Raw genomic sequence first — 24,616 nt, forward strand, 5'->3', positions numbered from 1 at the left:
AGTTATGAGATTTTATTATTTCTGTAGTTATCTCTGTGGAAAAGCTGTTTTAATTTGGGTGGGTTTTTTTTTTTTTTTTTCAAAGTTATTTCATACCAACAGGCTACTTGGCATCAACTCATCCTAACCATCTGCTGTTCTGGTAGGTAGCCTAGATAGAGCTCCTGGAAGAGGTTGCCTTTGAAAAAGATGTTTCTCTTTCTGTGTTAACAGGTTTAAACCACAGCTGGTTATTTTTAAAGGCAGGCTGAAGGACTTATGCAGGGAATTCTTCTTGATTGCAATTTTTCCTTTTTTTAACTTGGTATAATACCGAAAGATTACCACTGTTGCAGTCTATCTTGATAAAGGTACCACCACTAGTTTCCAAATTTGGAATAAGGAAAGTGGTTGTGGTATAGAGGAACAAATAGTCCTACTGATTTGCCTTTCTCTGACACCAATGCAATCTGTATGCTACTGTATCATTTAAGGGCAAAAGGCTACAGTGAAGATGAAGTAGTCATATTGAAGTATGTGACATTGTTTCAAGACCAAGTTGGGAAATTCCAAAAGATCTTTCATTTAAGCAGTAACCTTCAAATCTAAGTTGGCTTTAAGAGGGGGAACAGACTTGATTACATTTTGGAATCGCGTACTCTGACATGCTTAACTTTGTATAAGATGTTAGATTTTGTCTTGAAAGACTGCACTGTCCATGCTCAGTGGAAGTTCTGGTTCTCATTATTGATATCTTTAAAAAAAAAAGTAACAATGCTTATCACACCCAGTAGTTCAGTGCAGGATTCTTCACAGATAAGCTGTTACAAGAACAGAAATAAAACTTGAAAGAAACTAGCTTATCCTTTACATTCAGGTAAATAAGTGAAAATTTAAACAACTGAAATGAGTTTTCTTGTTTCCTTATGTTCAAGTATTTGCTATAAATTAAAAATCTGTAGGCTTAAATATGTTGATAATACATACTTTAAACACTTGGTGAACTTAATGTACCAAAGTCCAAGGTTTGCCATGAAAACATAAAGACATGTAGCCAAGTAGTATTTAAGGAGCTTCGATCTTTAACTTTCCCTATATATTCCTTTCCTTTTTCTCAAGCATCTTCTGGTGATGTTCATAATTCACAATGCAATGAGAAATGAAATGAATGAATGACAAGAAGTAAAAACTGAAAACTACTGTGTTGCTTAATGATCTTAACCTCCAAGAGCCCAGCTTCCTGCTGGTCACTGTGAAAAGGGAAGAGTATGTTCTACTCTTTACTGTTCATGGATTTAAGGGTTTCGTCCAGCTTGTGGGAAGATCATGCATTGTTACCAACACCCACACTTGCCCACTAACTGAATGTTGTCTCATGAAAGTAAGCCAGTGTTTGTTTTGGACAAGAAGCTGTTAGATGGAAAGGGTTACTGGAACGAACGGATTTCTTTGCAGTTCAGGATGATCTTATTCCTGTCAATTATGCTGATGAATTTCTCCTTTATATGAGGAGAAGAGCTTAGTTTTGACCTAGTATATTCCAGTTTAATGGCTTATGCTTTTTAAAATGTTCTTTTATGCTATAGATGGAACAGTTTGGAGTGTTAGTATAGCTCTTACTTGCCTTCTTAATGCCTTTTTCATGTTTTTGAACACTTTTCTGAATGGGACAGGTACTTGTTAGTAAGAACATATGAATTTAGCTATGTCTGTAAGGTGCTATCTTAAGGGAAAAAATAACTGGATTATTGGCTTGGAAAAGTAACCTGATAAAGCTGCATGGAGAGTCTTGCTACTTGGAACTGTATTCTGTTTCTCTTGTTCAATCTGTAATTAAATAAACCAAAGGTATCTATCTGGTTTGGAACAGCGGATTGTGTAGGAGCCAGTGTTCTGGTAGTATTTTTTAGAGTAGACTCAGTGGTTTAACAGAAAAGATTAGCTGTTAAAATTTCTGTTTAGCTAGAAAGATTATTTTAAAACACATTTCTAAGTGATAAGGCATCATATATCAGTCACTAAGAAAAATTTGTTGACAGGTGAGGCATTATAGATCTTGTACTTTTACTTTGAGTCATTGAATGGTTGTACTATTGCCAAAGGAAAGGTTATCAAGAATGTGGAACCAACTCTTGGAGATGCAGAGCAAAACCATGTCAGGCAATGGACACAAATTACAGCAAGGGAAATGCTCAAAAGACACTGGGGAAAAAAAAAACACAACATCACACTGAGATTAGTTAAAGCTTTGTATACATTGACAGAAAGTTGGAGGTGTTTCCATCCTTGGAGAACCTCAAACACAACAAGGACCTGAATACCCTCATCTAACTTTAATGTTCACTGTTCTTTGAGAGTTTAAGTGACCTTTCAAGATACTTTCCAACCCAAACTACTTTGAGTCAACGGTTCTACTAGTTATAAATGCAATGTATTGCTGAATAAGCTTTACTCTTAAACATGCTTGCAAAGTTCTAAACCTCTTTAACTTATGTTCTAAAACTATCTTTTACTAGTGATATAGATGACATAATGTGTACCGTCTCAGAGTTGGAGGGGAAGGAAATCAAATGATGAACTAGTGTACAGAAAGGAAATTCACTTGCACTGTGCTATGAATTTCTGGAAGTGCTTATACACTCCTGGTGTAAGTGTGATACATCATCTGGTGAAGGTATTGCACTGAAAATAGATTTCCTGAACGTATGCTGCATTTGTTCAATTCTTTCAGCTTGAGAGACAATAAACTGTAGCTGTGTAGTGAGCTTTGAATGTACTATGGGAACACACCATTATTTTAACTAAAATATAATTACTTTTGTGGGCAAAATTTTTAAAGTGTTATTGTTGATGTAAGTACCCTTCAGACGTATCCAGCCAAATCCTAGTAACTACTTCCTTGGTAGAAAATTGCAAATAATTTTAAAAAACATTTTAAACTGAGTTATTTGTTCTTAGTTTTTAATCATATACAGACGCAATTGATTCTTTGTTCTTACAAATTCTGCTGCATTTCAACGAGTCCTTGTTTGTGTACTTCAGCCTTTCTCAAGGAAGATGCCCTTATAATACTAGGAAATAGATCTTGAATGTTTCAAATAAATTTTAAAACTACTGCTAATAGACTTTAATGAGTTTTACTCATTTACCTAAAATATACATGAATATAGTACACATATACATTTTGCTTACATGTAAACCTTTCTTTTAAAATAGATAACCTTATTAAAATGTACTCTGCTTTCCTTGCCTGTTAAAAAGCCAATCATTTTACATCTGAAAAGAAAGTATCGAAGTTGAATTGCAGGTCTGTGGAAAGGCAAATTTTGCAGCAAGCCAAGAGACATTGGAATATCAGAATACATGAAACTTTCATGGAAAGTCAGTAAACTGGAATATGGTCAATAGACACAATGCAGAGTAACTGAAAATAGCCTTTTATGAGTGATGGTAGTAGCTTACAAATGGGAATATTTAGAATTTATAGAAAATCACCAAAAAACTTGTGTATACCGTGAAGTCCTCAGGTTTTTCTGTAACGGTACTCTTAAGTATGCTGTGCAAAGAATCTACATGGCCTCCTTACACAGTCATTCTGTTCATAGAAATGCTGAATATTCTGTATGTATTTTTTTCTAAAGGGCAGCAAGAAGATGCTGCTGCAAATATCTTCCACTTATTTGGGTTATAAATTATAATCTCAGTTTTAATAGTGAGCTCTCAGAAAAGAGGTGATCACGAAAGCGCTGGCACACACAATCTCCCCAGCCCTGCAGGTGTTACAATAAAAGAAGCTTTAAGACCTTCAAGAACAGGACAAGGGCAAAACCTACAGATGTTTCCTTCAGTTGTTTGTAAAGGGGGAGTTTTGATACAGTGCTATTGTTTCAGTTGACCCTTTTCTCTTGGGGTTTTACTCCACTATAGACTATCATCCTTAGTTCTCAGAATAGCAGAATTCCCTGGTAGGGCACACCAAAGTGAGGAGGAGGGATCTTTCCTTAAGACCTTTCCTTTCTGTCCTGACAGAAAAGGAGAGTTAGACTTTTCAGGGCAAAGAGTTTTCTTACAAAGATCACCACCAACAGAGCAACCCATAGTGAGCGGAAGATTGCAATGACATCATTTTAGATGTATTGTGGAGTAAGGAAGAGAAATTGCCTCCCAGTTTTGAAGTGTTTGCTTGTTAGCTGCACCAATGGAAAGCCTAATCTCCTTGCAAAGAAGGGCTCTCTTTCTCGATGAAAAAGTTGAATGGCTGGTCTGGTGAGTGGTGTCTTTTATTGATTTAAAATGTCATCCTTGACATGTGTTGTGAAACGTGGAAGATAGGTTAGTAAAATGTGGAATAGCGCATAGCCAGAAAAGATCATCTAGTTATTCATGTGTAAGATACTTTATCAAACTGATGAATAATTATAATGCTAGAATTATTATATGCTAGAAATACTATTTAACTGGGTAGCAGTGCAAAATTCTGGAGACTAGTGTGCTGAGTTACTGAGGACTTTAGGAAGACACAGCTGCGCTGTCACTGATAAATTCTTTTAAGCCTTGAATTCGGTCACTTTTTAGGTCAAATTTTTGGTTGACTTTTTCTACTTGAAAAGGTTACAGAATGATTCAGTAACTCTTTCCGAGCTGATACGTTTGAATTAAAGTGCAATAATTCGATAGGTAAACCTTCAGCAAGTATTACTAAGAATTTTTATCCTATGTTTATGTCTCCAAATATATTACCAAGATGATGAAAAATTTGCTGTGTGTTTATACATGACATAAGAATGGAAGCTCAAGTTGGTGTTTTTCTGTCTCAGAGTACCTCACTGTATTGAGAGGAGTTAATGTATTAAAATATGGACTTAGAATTGTGATACAAATAGATGCAATGTGTGTAAATTTTTGGTGAAGGCTTTTGAAGGGCTTACCTTATGGTAACTTGAATTCTGCACAGTATTCAGTAACAGAGCTGTAGCTCTCCTGTGCCAAAACATAGAAAAGATGTAGAGTTTCATTGTTCTTTGCTTCACAAGGAAATGTTAGCTTAAACGAAAATAAACTCACTGGTTATTTTTAGCATGACTTCCTAAGTAAATAAGGTTTATGTCACTATATTGCCTGTCTGTCTCTGTTCTCACTTGAGAATGTTTGGATGATTGCAGTCAAATCAAGTTTTAAAAAATGTGATTTTCTACCAGATCAATGGAAGTTGGTGACTAGGCAGAAAGAAACTTTAAACTGACATTGTTGTCTTGCTGAGCAATTACAGGATGAGTTCAGTGGTTCTCTATTCCATTTAGATGTGGGCTGGTCAGGCAGTAAGTGAGTGCACGTTCCCAAAAGCTCTGCTGTGCACTGCTGGCATTTAGAGGGTAAGAATACTGTGGGTATGGCAAATAATGAGAAGCAGAGCTATTTGCGGGTGATTGGGGGTGGATATCATCATAATCAGAGGAGACCGTTACTATAGTAGAAAAGGAAAAGGTTTAGTGCTTTACAAAAAAGTAAAAGCATGCACAACCCAAACCTCCACAAATTCTTGGGAAGTCAAGCTTTACCATCTCTGCCTCTCAAGGATGGATTTCTTTATATTCTAGAATACAAATAAGGAAACATAAGCAGACTGATACTGCTGCTACTTTTACTGTAGTTTTGATGAAACATAGTACATAATTCTTAGTATTGAGGTTGTTTTAGAGAACAGTAATTAAAAATTAACTGTATACTGTGAATTGCCTCTTATAACTCGACAGTTCATCAACTCTACATTTGAATCAAACTACCTCATGTTTGTATATTTCCAGCACGGACTTGCATCGCTTCAGTTTTTTTGGTCACTACTTAGTTATATTTGTAAAGCTATCCCACCTGCCTTAAACTTACTTTGCTTTGGAAGCACCTTTTAGTTAACTTATAGTTTCAAATTAGCCTTAGTATCACAGCTATTGTTGGAATTGATGTCTTATAGTTTAGCTTGCTGTTTCAAGTGGTTTCTGATGAAGCTAATTGAATGCCTTGGAAAATGCTATGTACTGCAAATTTTGATTTCTTTTCCATACTAGATTGTCCTCACCGATATAACCTCTTCTGCTGTTGTTATGCTTTGTCTTAAAGTTCTCTGTCTGCCCTTATATTTGATGCTTCTGAAGCCTACGCTTATTTCTTTTTACCTAGACATAAAGATTTTCTCATGTTTGACTTTTTAGAAAATACAGTCAGTGATGCCTGTAGTCGTTGTGATCCACGTGTAGAACTTCCTTAAATGATGTAGTGCGCCTTGCTAAATAATTGCTTTTGTAAAGTTGTGTGCAGTTTAAGTTGCAGTAGCAGATGTGTGTTGTCTGTAGTTGGGCTTGTGCCAAAAATGGAAATGAGTGGTTAGAACTGCCCTGGGATTTTGTTGAGTGTTTCATAAATTGCACAATTGTCTGATTCAGGCTTTCAGCATAATATTAAATATTCTTTAATTTACCATAAGCACATCCTTTGGCTTTTGTGCAGGCTATTTTTTTTATTAGAACTTAGGTTTTGTTCTCCTGAATATTTAACTTTTATTCATTTACTACTTTTCTTTTTTTTTAAACAGGTCATCTGAACAAGAATCACCAAAGTGAGTTTTCTTTAAACTTTCTACTATAGACTCTCTAACTTCAGGATACAAGAGGGCATCTAGTTTAATCAGTGTTTGAAAGATCCTGGAGCACGACCAGGCAAATTGGCCAATTCTAAGATTTGAAGTATTTAATTACTGACTGTTGTTATCCTTGAATTTTAAGATTTCTGAATCACTAGGCCAGGTTTGCACCCCAGTTTAATCCTCTGCATGGTTATAACTACCTCAGTGACAAAATGTATTGACTATAATTAGACCTTTAATTGTCACTTTATTGCCTATTTCTCTGACAGATTTACCATCACTCTTCTGGAAAGCACCTTCCCCTAGAGGGATAAGGTGGAGGTAGCACTCATAAGAGGCAGGAATGATGAAGTGTTTTGCATGAATGAGAGTAATCATGGCAAAAGTTTTTTGTGGGTAGGATTAGCAACGGAAGTGCCTTTCCCCTGGGGTTCAGCTCTCTTCAGTTACTGTGATTTCCTGTACCACTACAATAGTGCCTTTCACTGCTATCACCCATATTTTGCTAAAAATGTTTTTGCTACTCTGGTTTTGTTTTGTCCATACTTCTGCACATCCACTGATCAAATGATAGTTTTAGATCATGCTCCAGTCCTGTTAACCTGCACCTCAAGAAGCTATGTTAAATCTAAAGTATAAAGTTGGCTTGATCTTTTGGTTGGGCAGCAAATTTGTATGTTTTACTATTTAATTTAAAAATCTGGATAACAATACCTTTTTAATATTTGTGTATCCTTACTAAATGAAGGAATGTATTGGGAAACAGTCCAACGCGGAGTTCTCTGACCCACGTCTCACCTAAAAGCTTGTCTCAGTCTCCCAATGGAGTTGGAAACATTTCTGGTCCTTACCCCTTGGAAGGGGTGGATGAACAGTTCTTGGAAACATATAACAACGTTATAAAAAGTGGCTCAATGGAGGATTCCAGTCAGTACTACTGTGATAAGGTATGTTCAATTGCCTTCTTCTAAAGTCAAAACTAGTTCTGATTGTAGCTTTGAATTGTAGATTAAGAATGCACAAAAATCGTGGTTATATTTCAGGACGAGCACATTTTATGTGGTAATGAGAATAAATCTTGTCTCACTACTCAAGTTTATTGATAGCTGTGTATACTATAGGATAGACAAGCTTGGCAACTGCATTGTTTTCCATAGTGTCCAACCTTCCAGAAGCATCTTCAGGGGACGTTCCTAGCAGAATGGGAATCCTTACATGATTAAATCTTATTTCCTCCAAGAGGAAGTATCACATGACTCAAGTTGCTATATGTCTTGACAGAAGGCAGAACTCTGTTTTATCCCAGACATCTCTTTTTCAGGATGGCTAAACTCTGTCCTTTGAATTCTGTACTGACTAGAGAGCATCTGCTCCCTGATTATGGTAGTGGATTATTCCTCCTCATTCTCCAGCCTGTTCTAGAGCAGTGCTGAATATCTTCCTAATCTGCCTGTCTAGTAGCTAGTGCCAAGTTTTAATCCTTCTGGTTTGTGGGCAAAAAGTAATCACTTCATAGTCCTTAGAACAGAATTGATTCAAATGTGTTGCACCCAACGTTTTTTCTTTTTAAGTAGCCTTTAGTGAAGACAACACATTGAAAATACTGAGAATGTATTTGCTGTTATATATGTTGCTCTTTTTACAATTCAAAATGTTACAGTCACGAGCATATCCTGTAACTTTAGCTTCTTCCTATTTTAAATGTGGATTTACATCGAGTATTCGTGTTCAGCATGTCTAAATTTGGATACACTATTTCATAATTTGCTGTTATTTTCTTTCAAAAATTAGATAAGTTTTGTGTTTTCTTCATATATCTTATAGAATGACCTAATTGAGGGAGATTTACTTTTGGTGCGTATCATACCAGATGAAGATGGGAAGTTTGGCTTTAATCTAAAGGTAAAACAGCGATCTTTTAGTTTGTAAATATTTTATATATATACTATGCTTTGACTTTATCATTATCTTTCAGTTTTAATGCAGTGCTTTGGAGAAAGTATATTCTACAGGTATTTCTTACTGACTGAGACTTTTTGGAAGTGGCAGCCTGCTAAAGCAATATTTTCAGAAATAAACCGCTACTAGGTCTGTGTTTTTAGTTGCATGTCTGGGCATGGGCATGGCACATTTCCAAAGCAGGCTGGCTATTTGCCTGCTTAAATATGAACTTGGAAGCCTAATTTAAGGCATCAGCTTCTGGAAAGCTGGACCTTGGCATTGCATTCATAAGTATGTAAGTTAAATAGTTTGTGCTATCCAATTAAATAAATCCATTAACAACCTTACTGGAAAGCTGAAAATTAATTTATGAAGAAAATGGAAATTGCTGTTGATAATTCACTATTGTAAATTTTTTAGATTCCTTCATTGAAATTCCATTTAAGCAAATAAGAGTAGTGTAAAGTAGCCATAATAACAAAATGAGGCAGTTTTATCTTTTCACATTGACGATTTATTGCTGGGGCAGTGACAGAACATCATGTAAAGAGAATAAGGGAGTATGGTTGTCTGGAACTGTGATCCTACCTGATCCCTTATGGATTCATCACAACATCTAAGAACACCGTCCACATTGTAAGTTCAGGTGTTGAATTAAGCTTACTTGAAAGGTAGGGTTAGAATAAATTCTGCATTTGATCTATTTATAGCCTATTAAAATATGTGGCCAAGCAAAGACACTGGGTCTAGTTTACCAGAAATTGGTAGATTTAGACACTATTCCCTCTCCCTCCCCATTTCCTGTTGAAAATTTCTTCTTAGCAACCATACCTGTAATGACAGAGCATAAAGTTTATGTAAAAACAAAAAGCATAGAATCATAGAATGGTTTGGGTTGGAAGGGACCCTAAAGATCATCTAGTTCCAACCCGCCTGCCATTGGCGGGGACACGTCCCACTAGACCAGGCTGCTCAAAGCCCCATCCAGCCTGACCTTGAACAGTTCCAGGGATGGAGCATCCACTACTTCCCCGAGTAACCTGTTCCAGTGCCTCACCACCCTCATCATGAAGAATTTCTTCCTAATGTCTAATCTAAATCTTCCCCCTCCAACTTAAAGCCATTCCCCCTCGTCCTATCACTACATACCCTTGGAAAAAGTCCTTCCCCAGCTTTCTTGTAGACTCCTTTTAGGTACTGGAAGGCTGCTATAAGGTCTTCCCAGAGCCTTCTGTTCTCCAGGCTGAACAACCCCAACTGTCTCAGCCTGTCCTCATAGCAGAGGTGCTCCATTCCTCGGATCATCTTTGTGGCCCTCCTCTGGACTAATTCCACCAGTTCAATATCCTTCTGATGTTGGGGATTCCCAAACTGGACATAATACTCCAGGAGGGGTCTTAAGTGAGTGGAGTAAAGCGGGAGAATCACCTCCCTCGACCTGCTGGCCACGCTTCTTTTGATGCAGCCCAGGATACGTTTGACCTTCTGGGCTGCGAGTGTGCATTGCCAGCTCGTGTCGAGCTTCTCATATATAAATATAATTTCTCATATATAAAATAAATGACTACTTGTTTTAAATGCTGCTTATGTTTATTATAATAATATACTGATGGTTGATATTTACTTGACATTCTTCTAGGGTGGTGTAGATCAAAAAATGCCATTAGTGGTATCAAGAATAACTCCAGGATCACCTGTAAGTAAATTCTTAAGATTTTTGATCCCTTCCTTTAGTACTCCCTCCACACAGAGTCCACACACAGAGTCCACACACACAGGAATTTGGAAACCTATAACCAGTATGAAATAGCAGCTGAGCCATTGTCTTTAGAAAGTGATTTGACCAGTAGTTTCTTAAACCACAGATGAAATTATCTGAAAGTGTTAGCCAAGCAAGTTACCAGTAGAAAGCATGTTTGTTACCCCCGTCATCTCAAAAAGCACGTCTTCAACTGTGAAATGTTTGATGAGATGCAAGAGCGATGACTGAAGATGCAGAACAGTGTTCATTAAAGGATTGAGTAGTCTGGGCCCCTGCAGCCTAGAAAAAAGAACTAATTTAAAGGAGATATAGTAGACATCTGTAAGATTAGGAGCACTGTGAGCAGGGAATTACAGTAGACGAACTGTGGGCTACCAAACTTAGTGAAAGTCAGGTTCTTCATGCTTAGTGGAGTAGTTCTTCATGCGTATGATGATCGACCTGTGAAACTCCGAAACAAAGGATGCTGTGGTTTAAATAATTTTGTGGGTAGTCACGAAAGGAAAAATACTTGGGAGAAAATCCTGCTGACAGTTACTGAGTAGACGAACAACAACAGGCTGAGGAAATCTGTTGGGCTAAAAATGGGATGGGAGAGTACTTGGCAGGGCAGAGGGGATGCAGTATATATTTGCTATGTTCTCATTTTGTCATTTTTTTTGCTTATGGAAATATTTATGGATTAACTGGAATGTTCATCAGAATCAGTACAACTATTTAATTTTTCTGTTGAATTGCGGAACAGTAGTAGAATATAACATCTTGGTAAGCTTTTTCTAAATAATTAGTACATAAATTTGTGAGGACATGTACTATCTCAAGCTTCATTAACTCTCCTTCTTCCAAAGGTTATTTCCCAACTATCGTAAAATAATTTCAGTGCCAACTTGATAGGAAATATTGCTGATTTAATCCTAAAAATCCAGTGTACTCTTCCTCTTGTGGACATTTCTGAAATTTTATAAGCAGTCACAAGACTGATATCTAAATGTCATGATATAAATCAGGCTAAAACAGGTTGCTTGAAAAGTTTTTTGCCACATTAGTGACCTATGGCTTGATTGACCCAGTGCATAGCACTCCTTTATGAACTACAATAATTATTTAAATAGAAGACTAGTAGGAAATTATCATTATAACTTAAATCCACAAACTGAAAATAAAACAATCATTGAAATGTTTCATGGTGAACCTACAAAACTTCTGATTTGAGATGCTGAAGTTAATGTAGAGCAGACAGGCTCATTCCATAATTGGAGATTGAAAGATGCTTCTCCAGAGGCAGCGATTTCCTCTGCAGATTTAGATTGTCTCCTGGAAAGCATTAATCTGGGGTTTTGGTTTTCTGTTTTGGACTGGAAAAGGAATGGACTTCTAACTTACACACTTCATTTAAATGTCTCCAGTTAGTGGCATAGTCATAGGTTCAAGTGACCAATTAGCTCTCTAGTGTAGTAAGCCACGAAGAAAGCAAGCAAGCTGTGGAAATTCAGCGAATAAATTGGAAACAATTATTGAATACAATATACTCAACAGTTTTATAGAAATCATATCATGTTATAGCAACAGGAAAAAAATACTTATTTTTAAATCACAACAGTAATAACATTGATTATATTGTATTCTATAAACTAAGTTTCACCTCTTCTCAGCTGTTTAATGAAATGTAGCTGGTATTTGAAAGTTCAAGTTAAGCAGTCTAAGGAACGCATTTTTGCTTTATTTTAGCTCAGTGTCTTTTCTTCATTGTATTTACTGCTGTTTCAACTTGCTCTAGATTTGCTCATTACCCTGTAAGTTGTCCTCAGGGATGCTGTTTGGTAATATTATTTAAGGTTATTTCTCAGGTTTGTAGGTCTCTTTTTGCCCCTTTCCTACAAAAAGATCTGTATTTCTGTGTTGAGGAAGTGAAGCAAACCTACTGACTAAAATAAGGCAGTAATGTCCCTTTCACATCCTAAAATTCTTTTTAAAATCCCCATTTAACACACCAGCAATCTAGTATGCTGGGAGGATTGTAGGATAGAGTAGCCAAAATTGTTGTGGGAGAACATTAAGTCTAAACCAACAACTGTTTATCAGATCTGACTTGTTTGTTTGGTTTTTTTTTATCTAAAGTCCTACACTGATTCTTCCCACAAATCGTGTTAATGTCCTAAGGTGCTAAAGAAGTCATTATGGTTTTATTTAATAGAGCTTCTCATTGAAAAATAGTATGCATGCTTCTTGGAGCAATAATAAGGTGATTAGCATAAAATGAAACATTGGATGTGTCAATAAGACAGGAAGCCTTTGACATAATTAATTGTCTGGAAAAGCTCAGTATCTGAAAAATCTACAAATTAAGCTTGCATAGAAGGAATTAATTCTCTTTCAAGATATATTTTAAATAGACAGATGATTCAAGTAAGTGAGCTGAGGTATTAACACGTGGCATGATTAACAAAGTTTCTTTCAGCAAAGATATTAATCTCCTTCTGTAATAAAGAATAATAACCGGCAACCAGCCAAGAAATCTAAATTACGGACAGACATAGGAGATTAGAAACCATTCCCTTCACATTCTTGTTGACTTCTTGGTGCTCCTAGAATGACCTGGTATGGTCATATCATTTATCTTTCCTGTTACAGAACTACTACCTGTTACATAGGGAAGACTGTTCCCTACCTGGGGCCTCAGTTAGAGATGTGGAAAGAAAACTTCCAGCTCTGGTCAGGCCCACGGATTATTATCCACTATTGATTTTCCAAGTATGCAGTACTGAAAACCCAACAAGAAACCTGAGATTTCTTCAGGGCCTCAGGACAGTGGTGAAGGGATCGGGTGCACAGGTGGTGTTCTTCTCTGTCATTCCTGTTACTGGGAATGATGAGGGAAGGAGTAGGAAGAGCCAGGAAATAAATACCTGGCTCCGAACCTGTTGTGAGGAGCAAGGCTTTGGGGTTTTTTGGCTATGGGTTTGCTTACACAACACCAGGCTTGCTGACAAAGGATGGGGTACACTTGTCTTGAAGGAGTAAAAGAATGCTTACCAAGAAGTTAGTAGGGCTCATTAATAGAGTTTTAAACTAGATACTAAGGCGGGGGGGCGGGGGGCGGGGGTTGGCAGGTGGCAAAACCAGGCTTGATAGAAAAAAGCCTGGGAATGGCACTCCAGTGTCTGAAGGATGGTGTGCTAGCAAGGATCTTTCGTCTACTACCTCAGAGGAAGTGGGGGATAGCACTCTCCAAGTGTAAGCAAAGATGCAAAGGTTATTAATGAGTTAGAAACTACAGTGAGTAGTCACTTAGGAATGAAGACTATTCCACTCTGGAGCGTGCTGGGATCAATAGCCCAACTGAAGTGCATCTACACCAATGCACACAGCATGGACAACAAACAGGGTGAAGTAGAAATCATTATATGGCAAGAAAACTGTCATGTAAGTGCCCTCAGAGAAACATGGTGGCCTAACTCACATAACTGGAGTGCTGCCATGGTTGGCTATAAACTCTTCAAGCAGGATAGGCAAGGAAGGAGAGGCAGTGAGGCAGCCCTCTATGTTAGAGACTGTTTTAATAGCCTTGAGCTCGATGATGGTGATGAGAGGGTTGAGTGTCTATGGGTAAAAGTCAGTGGAGCTCCCGTTAAGGCAGATGGCGTGGTAGGAGTTTGCTATAGACCTCCTAGCCAGGATGTGAAGGCTGACGATTTATTCTACAAGCAACTGGGAGAAGTGTACCATTGCTAGCTCTTGTTCTTGTGGGAGACTTAAACTTACCAGATGTCTGCTGGAAGTATAATACATCAGAAAGGAAGCAGTCTGAGGGGTTCTGGGAGTGCATGGAAGACGACTTCCTGAAGCAACTGATGAGTGAACAGACTAGGGAAGGTGCCTTGCTGGACCAGTTGTTTGTGATCAGAGAGGCTTAGTGAAACGTGACAGTTGGAGGACACCTGGGGCACAGCAATTACAAAATGATAGACTTCTCAGTTCAAGGAGAAGTAGAAGGGGGGGGTTAGCAGAATGGCCACCTTAGAGTTCCATAGGGCAGACTTTGGACTGTTTAGAAGGCTGATTGATAAAGTTCCTTGGGAAGCAGTCCTAAAGGGCAAAGGAGCCCAAGAGGGCTGGATGTTCTTTAAAAAGGAAATCCTGGTGGTGCAAGAGAAGGCCATCTCCCTGTGCTGAAAAAATGAGCCAGCAGGGAAAAAACCCAACTTGGCTGAGTAGAGCAATCTGGGTGGATCTCAGGAAAAAGAGGAAAGTATCTGAGCTTTGGAAGTGCAGGCATCTCATGAGAACTACAGGGGTGAAATGAGATCATGCAGAGAGAAAGTCAGAAGGGCTAAAACTCAACTAGAACTTAAATTGGCCGGTGAAAGATAGTAAAAAATGCTTCTACAAATATATTAGCAATAAAAGGAAAGCCAAGGAGAATCTCCATCCTTTACTGGACACACCGGGGACATTAGCAACAAAGGATGAAGGTAAGGTTGAGGTACCTAATGCCTTCTTTGCCTCAGTCTTTGATAGTAAGATTACGTGTTCTCTGGGTACTCAGCCTCCTGAGCCAGAAGACAGAGCGAGAGCAGACCAAAGCTCCAGTGATCCAAGAGGAAATAGTTAAGAGACTGACTTGGCCAATTAGACATTCACAGATCCATGGGGCCAGATGGGATCCACCCAAGAGTATTAAGGGAGATGATGGATGTGCTTGCCAAACCCCTTTCCATCATCTACCAGCATTCCTGGCTGACTAGGGAAGTTCCACTTGACTGGAGATTGGCAAATGTTACACCCAATTTCAAGAAGGGTTAGAAGAAGGATCCAAGGAACTACAGGCCTGACGTCAGTGCCATGGAAGGTCATGGAGCAGGTCACATTGAGTGCTATCACACAGCACAAACAAGACAACCAGGTGATCAGGCCCAGTCAACATGTGTTTATGAAAGTCAGGTCCTGCCAAACTAACCCAATCTCCTTCTATGACAAGGTGACCCACTTAATGAATGAGGGAAAGGCTCTGGATGTAGTGTACCTGGACTTTAGTAAAGCCTGTGAAACCATTTTTCACAGCATTCTGCTTGAGAAACTGGCTTCCACTGGCCTGGACAAGCGCATCCTCTGCTGGGTGAATAACTGGTTAGATGACCAGGCCCAAAGAGTTGTGCTGAATGGAGTTATATCCAGCTGGAGGCTGGTCACAAGTGGTGTTCTCCAAGGTTCAGTGCTGAGTCCAGTTCTGTTCAATATCTTCATCAATAATCTAGATGACAGTACCCTTAGGTTTGTGGATGACACTAATCTGAGAGGAAGTGTCGATCTGCTTGAGGACAGGGAGGCTCTGAAGACAGAGGGATCTGAACAGGCTGCATTGATGGGTTGAGACCAGTGGTATGGGGTTCAACAAAGCCAAGTGCTGAGTCCTGCACTTGGGGCACAACAACCCCATGCAGCACTACAGGCTTGTGGAAGAGTGGCTAGAAAGCTGCCTGGAGGAGAAGGATCTGGGGGTGTTGGTTGACAGCCAGCTGAACATGAGCCAGCAGTGTGCCCAGGTGACCAAGGAGGCCAAAGGCATCTTGACTTGTATCAGAAGTGGTGTAGCCAGCAGGACCAGGGAAGTAATTGTGCCCCTGTACTTGGCATTGGTGAGGCTGCACCTCTAATACTGTGTTCAGTTTGGGGCTCCTCACTACAAGAAGGACATTGAGGTGCTGGCACGTGTCCAGAGGAGGGCAATGAAGCTGGTGAAGGGCCTGGAGCACAAGTCTTATGAGGAACAGCTGAGGGAACTGGGGCTGTTTAGTCTGGAGAAAAGGAGGATGAGGAGAGACTTTGTCACTGTCTACATCTACCTGAAAGGAGGCTGTAGCGAAATCGCTGTTGGTTTCTTCTCCCAAGTGATAGGCGATAGGACAAGAGGAGATGGCCTCAAGTTGCACCAGGAGAGAGCCAGATTAGACACTAGGAAAAAATTCTTCAGTGAAAGGGTTGTCGGGCACTGGCGGAGGCTGCCCAGGAAAGTGGCTGAGTCACCGTCCCTGGAGGTATTTACAAGATGGGTAGATGAAGTGCTAGGGGATATGGTTTGGTAGTGGACAGGTATGGTTGGACTCGATGATCTCAAAGGTCTTCAACCAAGCAAGTCTATGATTATATGAATAGAGAATAACAGTAAAGGTTTGTCTCATTCATATAACACATGAATTGGAGAGTATATCTAAGTATATCACTCTTGTGTATCTGGGTACTACCTGGACAAAAATTAGGATAGCAATGAAAATAAAATTATTACACTACTTGATACGCAAAGGGTATAGAATCCTGCACATTCATATTACAGAGTCACAGAAGGTTGTAAAGGACCTCAAGGTCATATTGTTCAACCCACTGTGCTCAAGGGTCACCTAGACTGAGTTGCACAGGATCGTGTATAGATGGCTTTTGAATACTCCGGGGTGGGAGGATCCACAACGTCTCTGGACAACCTGCTCCAGTGCCCAGTCACCTTCACAGTAAGGAAGTGTTTCCTGATGTTTAGAAGGACCCTCCTGTGTTTCAGTTTGTACCCATTCCTTCTTATCTTGTCACTGGACACAACTGAAGAGAGCCTGACTCCATCTTTTCTGTACCCTTCCCTTCAAATATTTATGTACATTGACAAGATCCTGCCCTGAGCCTTCTTTTCTCTAGGGTAAGCACTCCCAGCTCTCTTAGCCTTCTCTCATACAAGAGATGCTCTATTCACCTAATAGTCTTCTTAGCGTCGGCATCATATTCTGGCCATAGCTTGAGTTGCTTTGCACTGGGCTTAGAATCCTAGAATCATAGAATAGTTTGGGTTGGAAGGGACCTTTAAGATCATCTAGTTCCAACGGCCCCTGTGATGCACATGGACACATCCCACTAGATCAGCCTGCCCAAGTTGCCATCCAACTTGGCCTTGGATGCTTCCAGGGATGGGACATCCACAACTTCCCTGGGTAACCTGTGCTGGTGCCTCACCACTCTCATTGTGAAGAAATTCCTCCTAATGTGTAGTCTAAATCTACCCTTCTCCAATTTATATTCATTGCCTCTAGTCCTATCCCTGCATGCCTTTGTAAAAAGTCCCTCCCCAGCTTTCCTGTAGGCTCCTTAGAGGTAAGCGTACTAAGAATTGTGGCAGAAAAAAGCCAAACAAACCCTACAGTTCAGCAGTTAATCTAAACTGCTCTATTCAAGACAAGACATAACCTAAGTTTTCATTTGAGATGGGGAAAGCCTTGTTTTAGTGTTCTCTCCAGCCCAGGTAGCAGAAGAATTTGTCACAATGCGAGGTACTCGAGCATCATAGTTTGGGTACTTACCTGCATCTTCTTGTTAAATCTTTCAGTGAATGAAAGGAGGAAGAATGTTCTCTATTTGTAGATACTGTTTAATATCCAGCAAACAAGAATCTGATAAATAACAAAAATATGAAATGGGTATGGATTTCTTTAAAATTTAAAAAAAAACATGCCTGAGCAATGTCATGTTACTGTCATCAAATTTATGTTTGGACTTCGGTATTCACTGCATAAAATTTGAAACATGTTATCTTATGTGCCCAAAACTCTTTTCCCAGAAATTCATTTGAAAGTGGCAATAACTGATGTTTATTGAGGCTTGAGAGTCTGAAATTTAGATCTTTAAAAGCAATGTGATGATGGCTGTTTGATAAATAGGAATTCTATTTATAGCTATCAATATCCTGTCTGAACTGTTTCTCATCTTCACTGAGAAAGACAAAAAAGACAGCTTTAGATGTAAATCTTTTGCTAGAACCTCTGATGCAGAAGATGAAGCCTTGTCAGAACTCTGAAGACTTTGCTTACATGATGAACTTAATAACCTGATGTGTTCCTGCTTACATGAGTGGATGCAATGACATTAACGTGTTTCTTTGGTCTTGAAACAGGCTGATAAATGCATTCCAAAACTGAATGAAGGTGATCAGATAGTATTAATTAATGGCCGAGATATCTCAGAGCACACGCATGACCAGGTGGTCATGTTCATAAAAGCCAGCAGAGAATCTCACACGAGAGAGCTTGCACTTTTGGTCAGGAGGAAAGGTAACTGGGCTAATTTTATTCACTTCTAATATTTTTGAGACTGTTACTCCTATATTTGATGGTATATCCTTTTCTGTTTACATAAACGTGTTAGTGCGCTGTGAGTAGGTCTTTGCTAAAAAGTAGATCTCTGCATTTAAATTAGTAGTACAGATAGTTTTAACTGTGTAGATTCTTAACACTGCAACAAAGAATCTATCAAGTTAGAATTTCTTGTTATTTTTAAGTCTAAAAAAATCTATGAGAGACAAATAGTGCCTTGTAAAAGTTGTTGGATTGTTTTGGTAAATATAGCATAATTTCACAAATCCCCAGTTGCAGATTACCAAATACCCATGGGCTGTTCCCCAGCAGAATTACACAATGAAACAAGTCAAATTTCTTTCCAATTTTTTTTTCCTCATTCCTTTTCTTTCTTTCCCTTCTTACAATAGACATTTTGTGACAATACTGAGCTTGACCTGTGCTGGCTACTTGCTAAACTGCTGCCAGCAAACAGGAGACAATCTCTGAAATATGCGGGATCTTAAGGCTATGCATTTAAAATATGGGGAACCTGCCCGGCTTGGTTTTGCTTGCTCCATATTTAAACATATGCAGATCTCAAGAGCCTTCAGATTTTGTGAAACTTCTAGTTTATTGCTTACCTTTGTGAAGAGCTGTAGTAACGCCTTAACACATACTATTATGGAAGAGCTTTATACAAACTTTCTGATGCCATTAGGACCTAAAAATCTGAAGGGATTATGCATCACTGGGAAACAGGAGGTAATAAAACTGCCTAGATGATACGTCTTTTGTAGCATTTACTGTATGTAAAATTTCTTGTGTTTCTAGGACGACAGATGAGCTCTTGATCTTGTTTTTCTTCAACAGTCTTGTTCCTGTTATTCTAGGTCTTTCCACTGGCTCTATGCAGCATTTAGTCTTACCTTAACTTTTCTAGTCTCTTTCCTACTTGCATATAGGACAAGATTGCTCTTAGCTAAAGATTACCTGTGGCTCCAAGCCAGTTGTTTGTATAGGCAGAATTATGAACAGCTCCCCATTTTTCTGAAACTTGGCAGGTATGAGCCACGCTGATCATTGCAGAGAATAACCACAGATGGACACATTTGGTGATACAGTAGTTTTCTCAGAGATAGAACTGCTGTGTAGATTAGTTCATTAATGGTTGTCGTGTTCTTCAACATTTTAGTGAGGAATGTCATGGAGAACTAATAGTTTTTTCTTGTTTGTTAAGTTAGTTCCTTCAAAGTTAGCATAAGAAATCACAAAAAAAAAATTCAGTTGCAGATAATTCTCTGATGGCAAGAGAGTACAATGCAAGTATGTTTCTGTTGGGGGCCTGAACTTATAGAGATATTCCATTAATTATGCTCTAAACTTTTTCTAGGCAAAACTCATTTGTGTTTTACTGTGGTGGATGATGTGATTTATTAGCCAGTTCAACAATTCATTCTGTAAGATGAGAATGCAACAAAAAACTCATTGTGCTTGGAAGTCAAGATTTTGCCGTCATAGATAGGCACATTAAGGAGTTTCATTTTATGAAAGGTCATTAGGACATTTTACTCTTAGTAGTTTCTACAGTCATATGGTACATTAAAAAATAAAATGCAGATAAATGTGTTGCTGTTTGCTTTTCTGAGGCCTTGTCTTTGTAAAACTTGTTGTTCTTGCAAGTTGGTAAATTTTAATATGTGTTGCAAACACATTCATGCTGTGTGTAATGGATTTCAATTTTCAATACATCTTTCAGTAGTTAAACAGTTTGTGGAGCCTAAATCAGAAGATGAAGCTGATTCCCACAATCTCCCAGAGTCTCTTCTTCCTCTGTGTTCGGAATATGCTGGTGATACACTGGAGGAGTCTATGGAACAGCTAAGGAGAGGACTGGAAAGTGGGACTGTACTTATTCAGTTTGAGGTAGGTAATAATTCTCACATGCCACTAATAAAGACTAACAGCTGTAACCAGCAAGTAATGTAAGGACTTAATTAATTAATTGGGAATCTCATTGCTTTCATTCAGTGTTATCTCAAGAGAGCAAGAATGTGACTTGCCTATCAGTTTCACCCTTCTCTCTTTAGGATAGGGAAGAATGAGTTACCAGTCTTGCATAAAACATCATCTGCTGAGAAGAATGTGGCTTAATTAACATGTTTCTAGCTCAAGTACCCAAAGCTTACTAAATTAATATTTTTTCCCAATTATTTCATTGAGTAGATTAGTGCAGAGTTGACAGAGGTCAGTCTTGTACTCTCTTTCCATGCCACTCGGTGACATTTCTAAATCATATTTTATACCTTAAGTTAGGTTTTCAAATTCTCATGTGTTGCCCTCTTTCATGGAATAACAGGAGCAACTTGGCCATTCTTCATCTTCTTGTCTCTGAAGTTGATATAAAAGCATTGGAATGTTAATTCCGTTTGCAGGACGCTTGTAATATCCAGGTCTGTGGTGTTTCTCCCTGGCGATCTAAACCACTGACAGTTACTCCTTGGGCAGATTACTTCGTAGGTGAGATTTTCCTGTATATAGGATGAGACTTTGAAGAACTGCTGTATAGAATAATGAACTAATGTTTGTCATATTCCACAGTGTGTTAGCAAGGAATGTCATAGAAAACTGACTAATAAAATGTTTGTGTAGTTTGTTAATTTAGTTCCTGCAGTGTTAGTGTAAGGAATTCCAAAAGGTGATTTAGCTGCTTCTCTGGTGGTGAAAGTACAGTGTGTGTATGTTTGTGCTTGTTTTGCTGTTGTGGATCCAAACATTTATAGTGACTTTGGAGAAACCGTGATTATTATGATTTATAAATTTTCACATTGTTGAGTTCAGGAGTAGCTCCTTCTGGTGCTGAAAACTTGTAGAATAGCAATCCAGTTTTACCCCATTGTGATATTTTTCCTTCACTGTTTTTTTCAAATGCTGTAAGATTTAATGGTCGTGGCTGAAGAGTTATGGTATTGCTTGTTGCATAGCTGCTTCTTTTATGGGACTTAATTTTTTCCAAGATTTCTGAGAGTTAAGATTCCCCCTCTTTTAAAAAAAAAAAATGGACTATAGTTAATAGCTGTTTTCCAAAATCCACAGCACTGATTGCAGTGCAGCAATAACAATGAGTCTGTTGGCTCTTGAAAGAGTAACTCAAAAGATATGAATGAGCCTTTCAATGCTTTCTTAATTTTCTGAAGTTGTTGATTAAATTTGTGCACAAAGTCTCTGTAATAATCTTCATAGGTTATTTGATCCTTTTTAAATTCTTTCCTGACGGTGTTTATAAAAGGATATTACTAATGTTATTAAAAAAGTGCAAAACCTTTTTGAAATCTAATAAGCAAGTGGACAGCTAAGTGGCCTTCTGTCTTTGAGTTCGTTGTTTAGTGATGCTCAGAAGCAGAGACAATTACAGCATCAACATATAAGCTTTGGTGGCTCTCAAACAGTTCATTCATATTAGAAAAAATTGTAAATAATTTGCCAATAGACTACAAATAATCGAGGTTTTCCAGAATATCTTACTCTACTTAAAAAGAAATTAAGAAGCCTGTCGATGACAAATGACATTTTGCCAGGAAACAGTAGTGAAGCTCCATAATTGTTACTTAACATTAAATTATTCTTTGTCTCCCCAAATAAAGCAGAAATCACAACTCGGCTCTAGTAAAATGGAACTTGAGCTATAACTGATAGAAGCTATTATCAAGTTCTCTTTTCACATGGCTTGCTTATGCTGTTCAAGTTGAAAAACATGGTGAGCTGTGGTACAAAGGCATAGGATTCATTAAATCTCACATTAGAATAAACTTCTGGTGCATTACTCCTTTTCTGTCAACCAAAGCAGGGGATTGTAGCTTCCTATTTGTTTCAGTCTGCTATATGTGAGGAACCACATTCTAAATCTTCATTAAACATGGAAGAAATAAAGAGCTCTCTAGTATGTGTTCAATGAAGTATATAAAAACTCTGGTACAGCCAGTTTAATAACTCAGTTCCAAGTCACTTTCATGTATATTTAATAGAGAAAAACTGTAGTTTATATAACTGCATTTCTTGACTTTTCTTTTGTTGTTGTTTTCCCTCCTCTGTACATTCTGTTGTCTTGTATGATGCAGTTAATGCATTTTCACTTTAAAATTTGTATTTGGTTTTGCATTTTTGTGTCTACGTTTACTCCAGATAAAATTTGCCAGGTAGGAGTAGACCCAAAAGAAGGGGAGTCACATGTTGAGACATTGTGATACATTGAAGCTTTGATTTCTGCGTACTGCAGGGATTGAATGTGAAGGTTTTAGTCCGGAGGATAGAAGGTTGTTTGATTGTTATTTTTTGTTTTTCAGTTGATTTGAGAAAATAGCAGTCTGCATATATATTTTTTTTATTCTGACATCTTCTATTGCTTACTTCTTCCACCTTCAACCTCTGTTTTCTGTCTGGCACACAGTTTTATGAGAAAAAGGCAGCTTCATAGGGAAACAGTTTATATTAATGACTCTTTCACCTCTTTTTTCTTTTTCCTAGAAATTCTTCTAGAGGTGATGATGGGCTAGCAATAACAGAAAGTCTTGCCACATTAAAATATGCAAAAGTCTCTCAGGAGATTTTTGCAGATGGTTAGGGAAAAGATTAAAGAAAATAACTTACTATTGTTTATTTCAATCTGTTTATTTTCATATGAATCTTAGTGTGTGCAGAACATAATCACATCCCTCAAAATCCTACCAATTTTCATTTTGTCTTGCAGCAACTTTATAGAAAGAAACCAGGATTGGCTGTTACATGTGCAAAGGTACCTCAGAATATGGACAAGAACAGATACAAAGATGTTCTACCTTGTGAGTATTAAGTACAGACTTTCTGCCTGTTTTGCTTTAACCTGTAGATGATAGCTTCCAAAACTGTTATATTAAACTTCTTGATTAAAGATTTCATTATATAATCAAAGTTGTATAATCGTTCATTTTATTTTCTAAAAGGTTATCTATTTTGATTTTTATTCTGCTTTTTGTGTGTCTGCAGTTCCTCAGATTTTGACTTAATAGAAGGCAACCATGCCCCTTAATTGCTAATTTGATTCCCTCTTTATTATTTTCTTTTGTGTGCAGATGATGCCACAAGGATAATACTGCAAGGAGATGAAGATTACATTAATGCAAATTACGTGAACGTAAGTTATACAGAGACCTGTATTTGTCCACTTTATATATTATGACAGCAGACTGAATTTAGCCTTTTTAAGGAATAAAGGGATTTCACTTTGTATTTTGCAGATTTGTAAATGTAAAAGATCTTAAGATTTGTAAAAAATGAAGTGTCTCTTGTGAAACAGGTGGCCATCCTGACACACAGTAGATGAAAGCGTGTGATACACACTGTGATACGTACAGAGCCTTTAACCAGTAAAAATTGTTTTACCTTTCCATATACTGCAAATGCTGAAGTTGTCTTCTGTAGCTTAAAACTAAGCCACCTTCCCTCTGGAACCACTTATGTCCTTCAAACTGTGCTTTTAAGAGTCCAGAAGATAAACCAGAGTCCTGATTGCTCTAATCATGTGTGTAGGCTGGGAGATGGAGATGAGGGGGAAATACATATTTGTTTGTGTCAAATACTGAAGTTAAATGCTGAAATCACAAAATCAACTATTAACTCACCATGTCTAGTATCAGGCAATAAACAGCTTTTGCTAGTATAGCTTCGGTATGCCTTGCCGTAATTCCTTACTTAATACTAAGAAAAATTGGAAAGTTTGCAGTTCCACGTTTTCAAACACGTTTGCTTTTAATCACCTCTTCCTAGTTCAGCATGGAGGAATATAGTATCTGTAGTATACACCTGATTTAAATTAAATATTTAAAGATTTTTCACCTAACAAATTGTCATCTTCATTGTCTTATTACTCATCTTGCCACTTTAATCTTCCCTCAAATGCTGAATTAAAGGAAACTAGTATTTGAGTAATGAGAACAAACTTTATATAGGATTTCTCTTTCTCTGTAGATGGAAATTCCTTCTGCAGGCATTGTGAACAGGTACATCGCTACTCAGGGGCCTCTTCCACATACATGTGCACACTTCTGGCAAGTAGTCTGGGATCACAAGTTGTCTCTGATCATCATGTTAACAACTCTCACTGAGCGAGGACGGGTAAGTGTTCAGGTTATTTGTGTGGTGGAGAAATGTGCTGTGCCTTTAAACTTTTTTCTG

General features: G+C 38.1%; 1 protein-coding gene across 5 annotated transcripts in view; it reads left to right on the forward strand.

The window, feature by feature from the left end:
• Positions 1 to 24,616, forward strand: part of PTPN3 (protein tyrosine phosphatase non-receptor type 3) — a 166,217-nt gene that overhangs the window by 120,419 nt on the left and 21,182 nt on the right. For all 5 annotated transcript variants that reach the window (XM_054059143.1, XM_054059144.1, XM_054059145.1 and 2 more), the window contains exons 15-23: positions 6,566 to 6,589; positions 7,365 to 7,563; positions 8,441 to 8,518; positions 10,197 to 10,253; positions 18,247 to 18,403; positions 20,166 to 20,332; positions 23,154 to 23,244; positions 23,515 to 23,576; positions 24,410 to 24,556. In XM_054059143.1, the coding sequence (XP_053915118.1) occupies positions 6,566 to 6,589; positions 7,365 to 7,563; positions 8,441 to 8,518; positions 10,197 to 10,253; positions 18,247 to 18,403; positions 20,166 to 20,332; positions 23,154 to 23,244; positions 23,515 to 23,576; positions 24,410 to 24,556 (982 nt within the window). The remainder of the gene's footprint in view (positions 1 to 6,565; positions 6,590 to 7,364; positions 7,564 to 8,440; positions 8,519 to 10,196; positions 10,254 to 18,246; positions 18,404 to 20,165; positions 20,333 to 23,153; positions 23,245 to 23,514; positions 23,577 to 24,409; positions 24,557 to 24,616) is intronic.

The sequence above is a fragment of the Cuculus canorus genome, chromosome 2, assembly GCF_017976375.1.
Source record: "Cuculus canorus isolate bCucCan1 chromosome 2, bCucCan1.pri, whole genome shotgun sequence".
Classification (NCBI taxonomy): domain Eukaryota; kingdom Metazoa; phylum Chordata; class Aves; order Cuculiformes; family Cuculidae; genus Cuculus; species Cuculus canorus.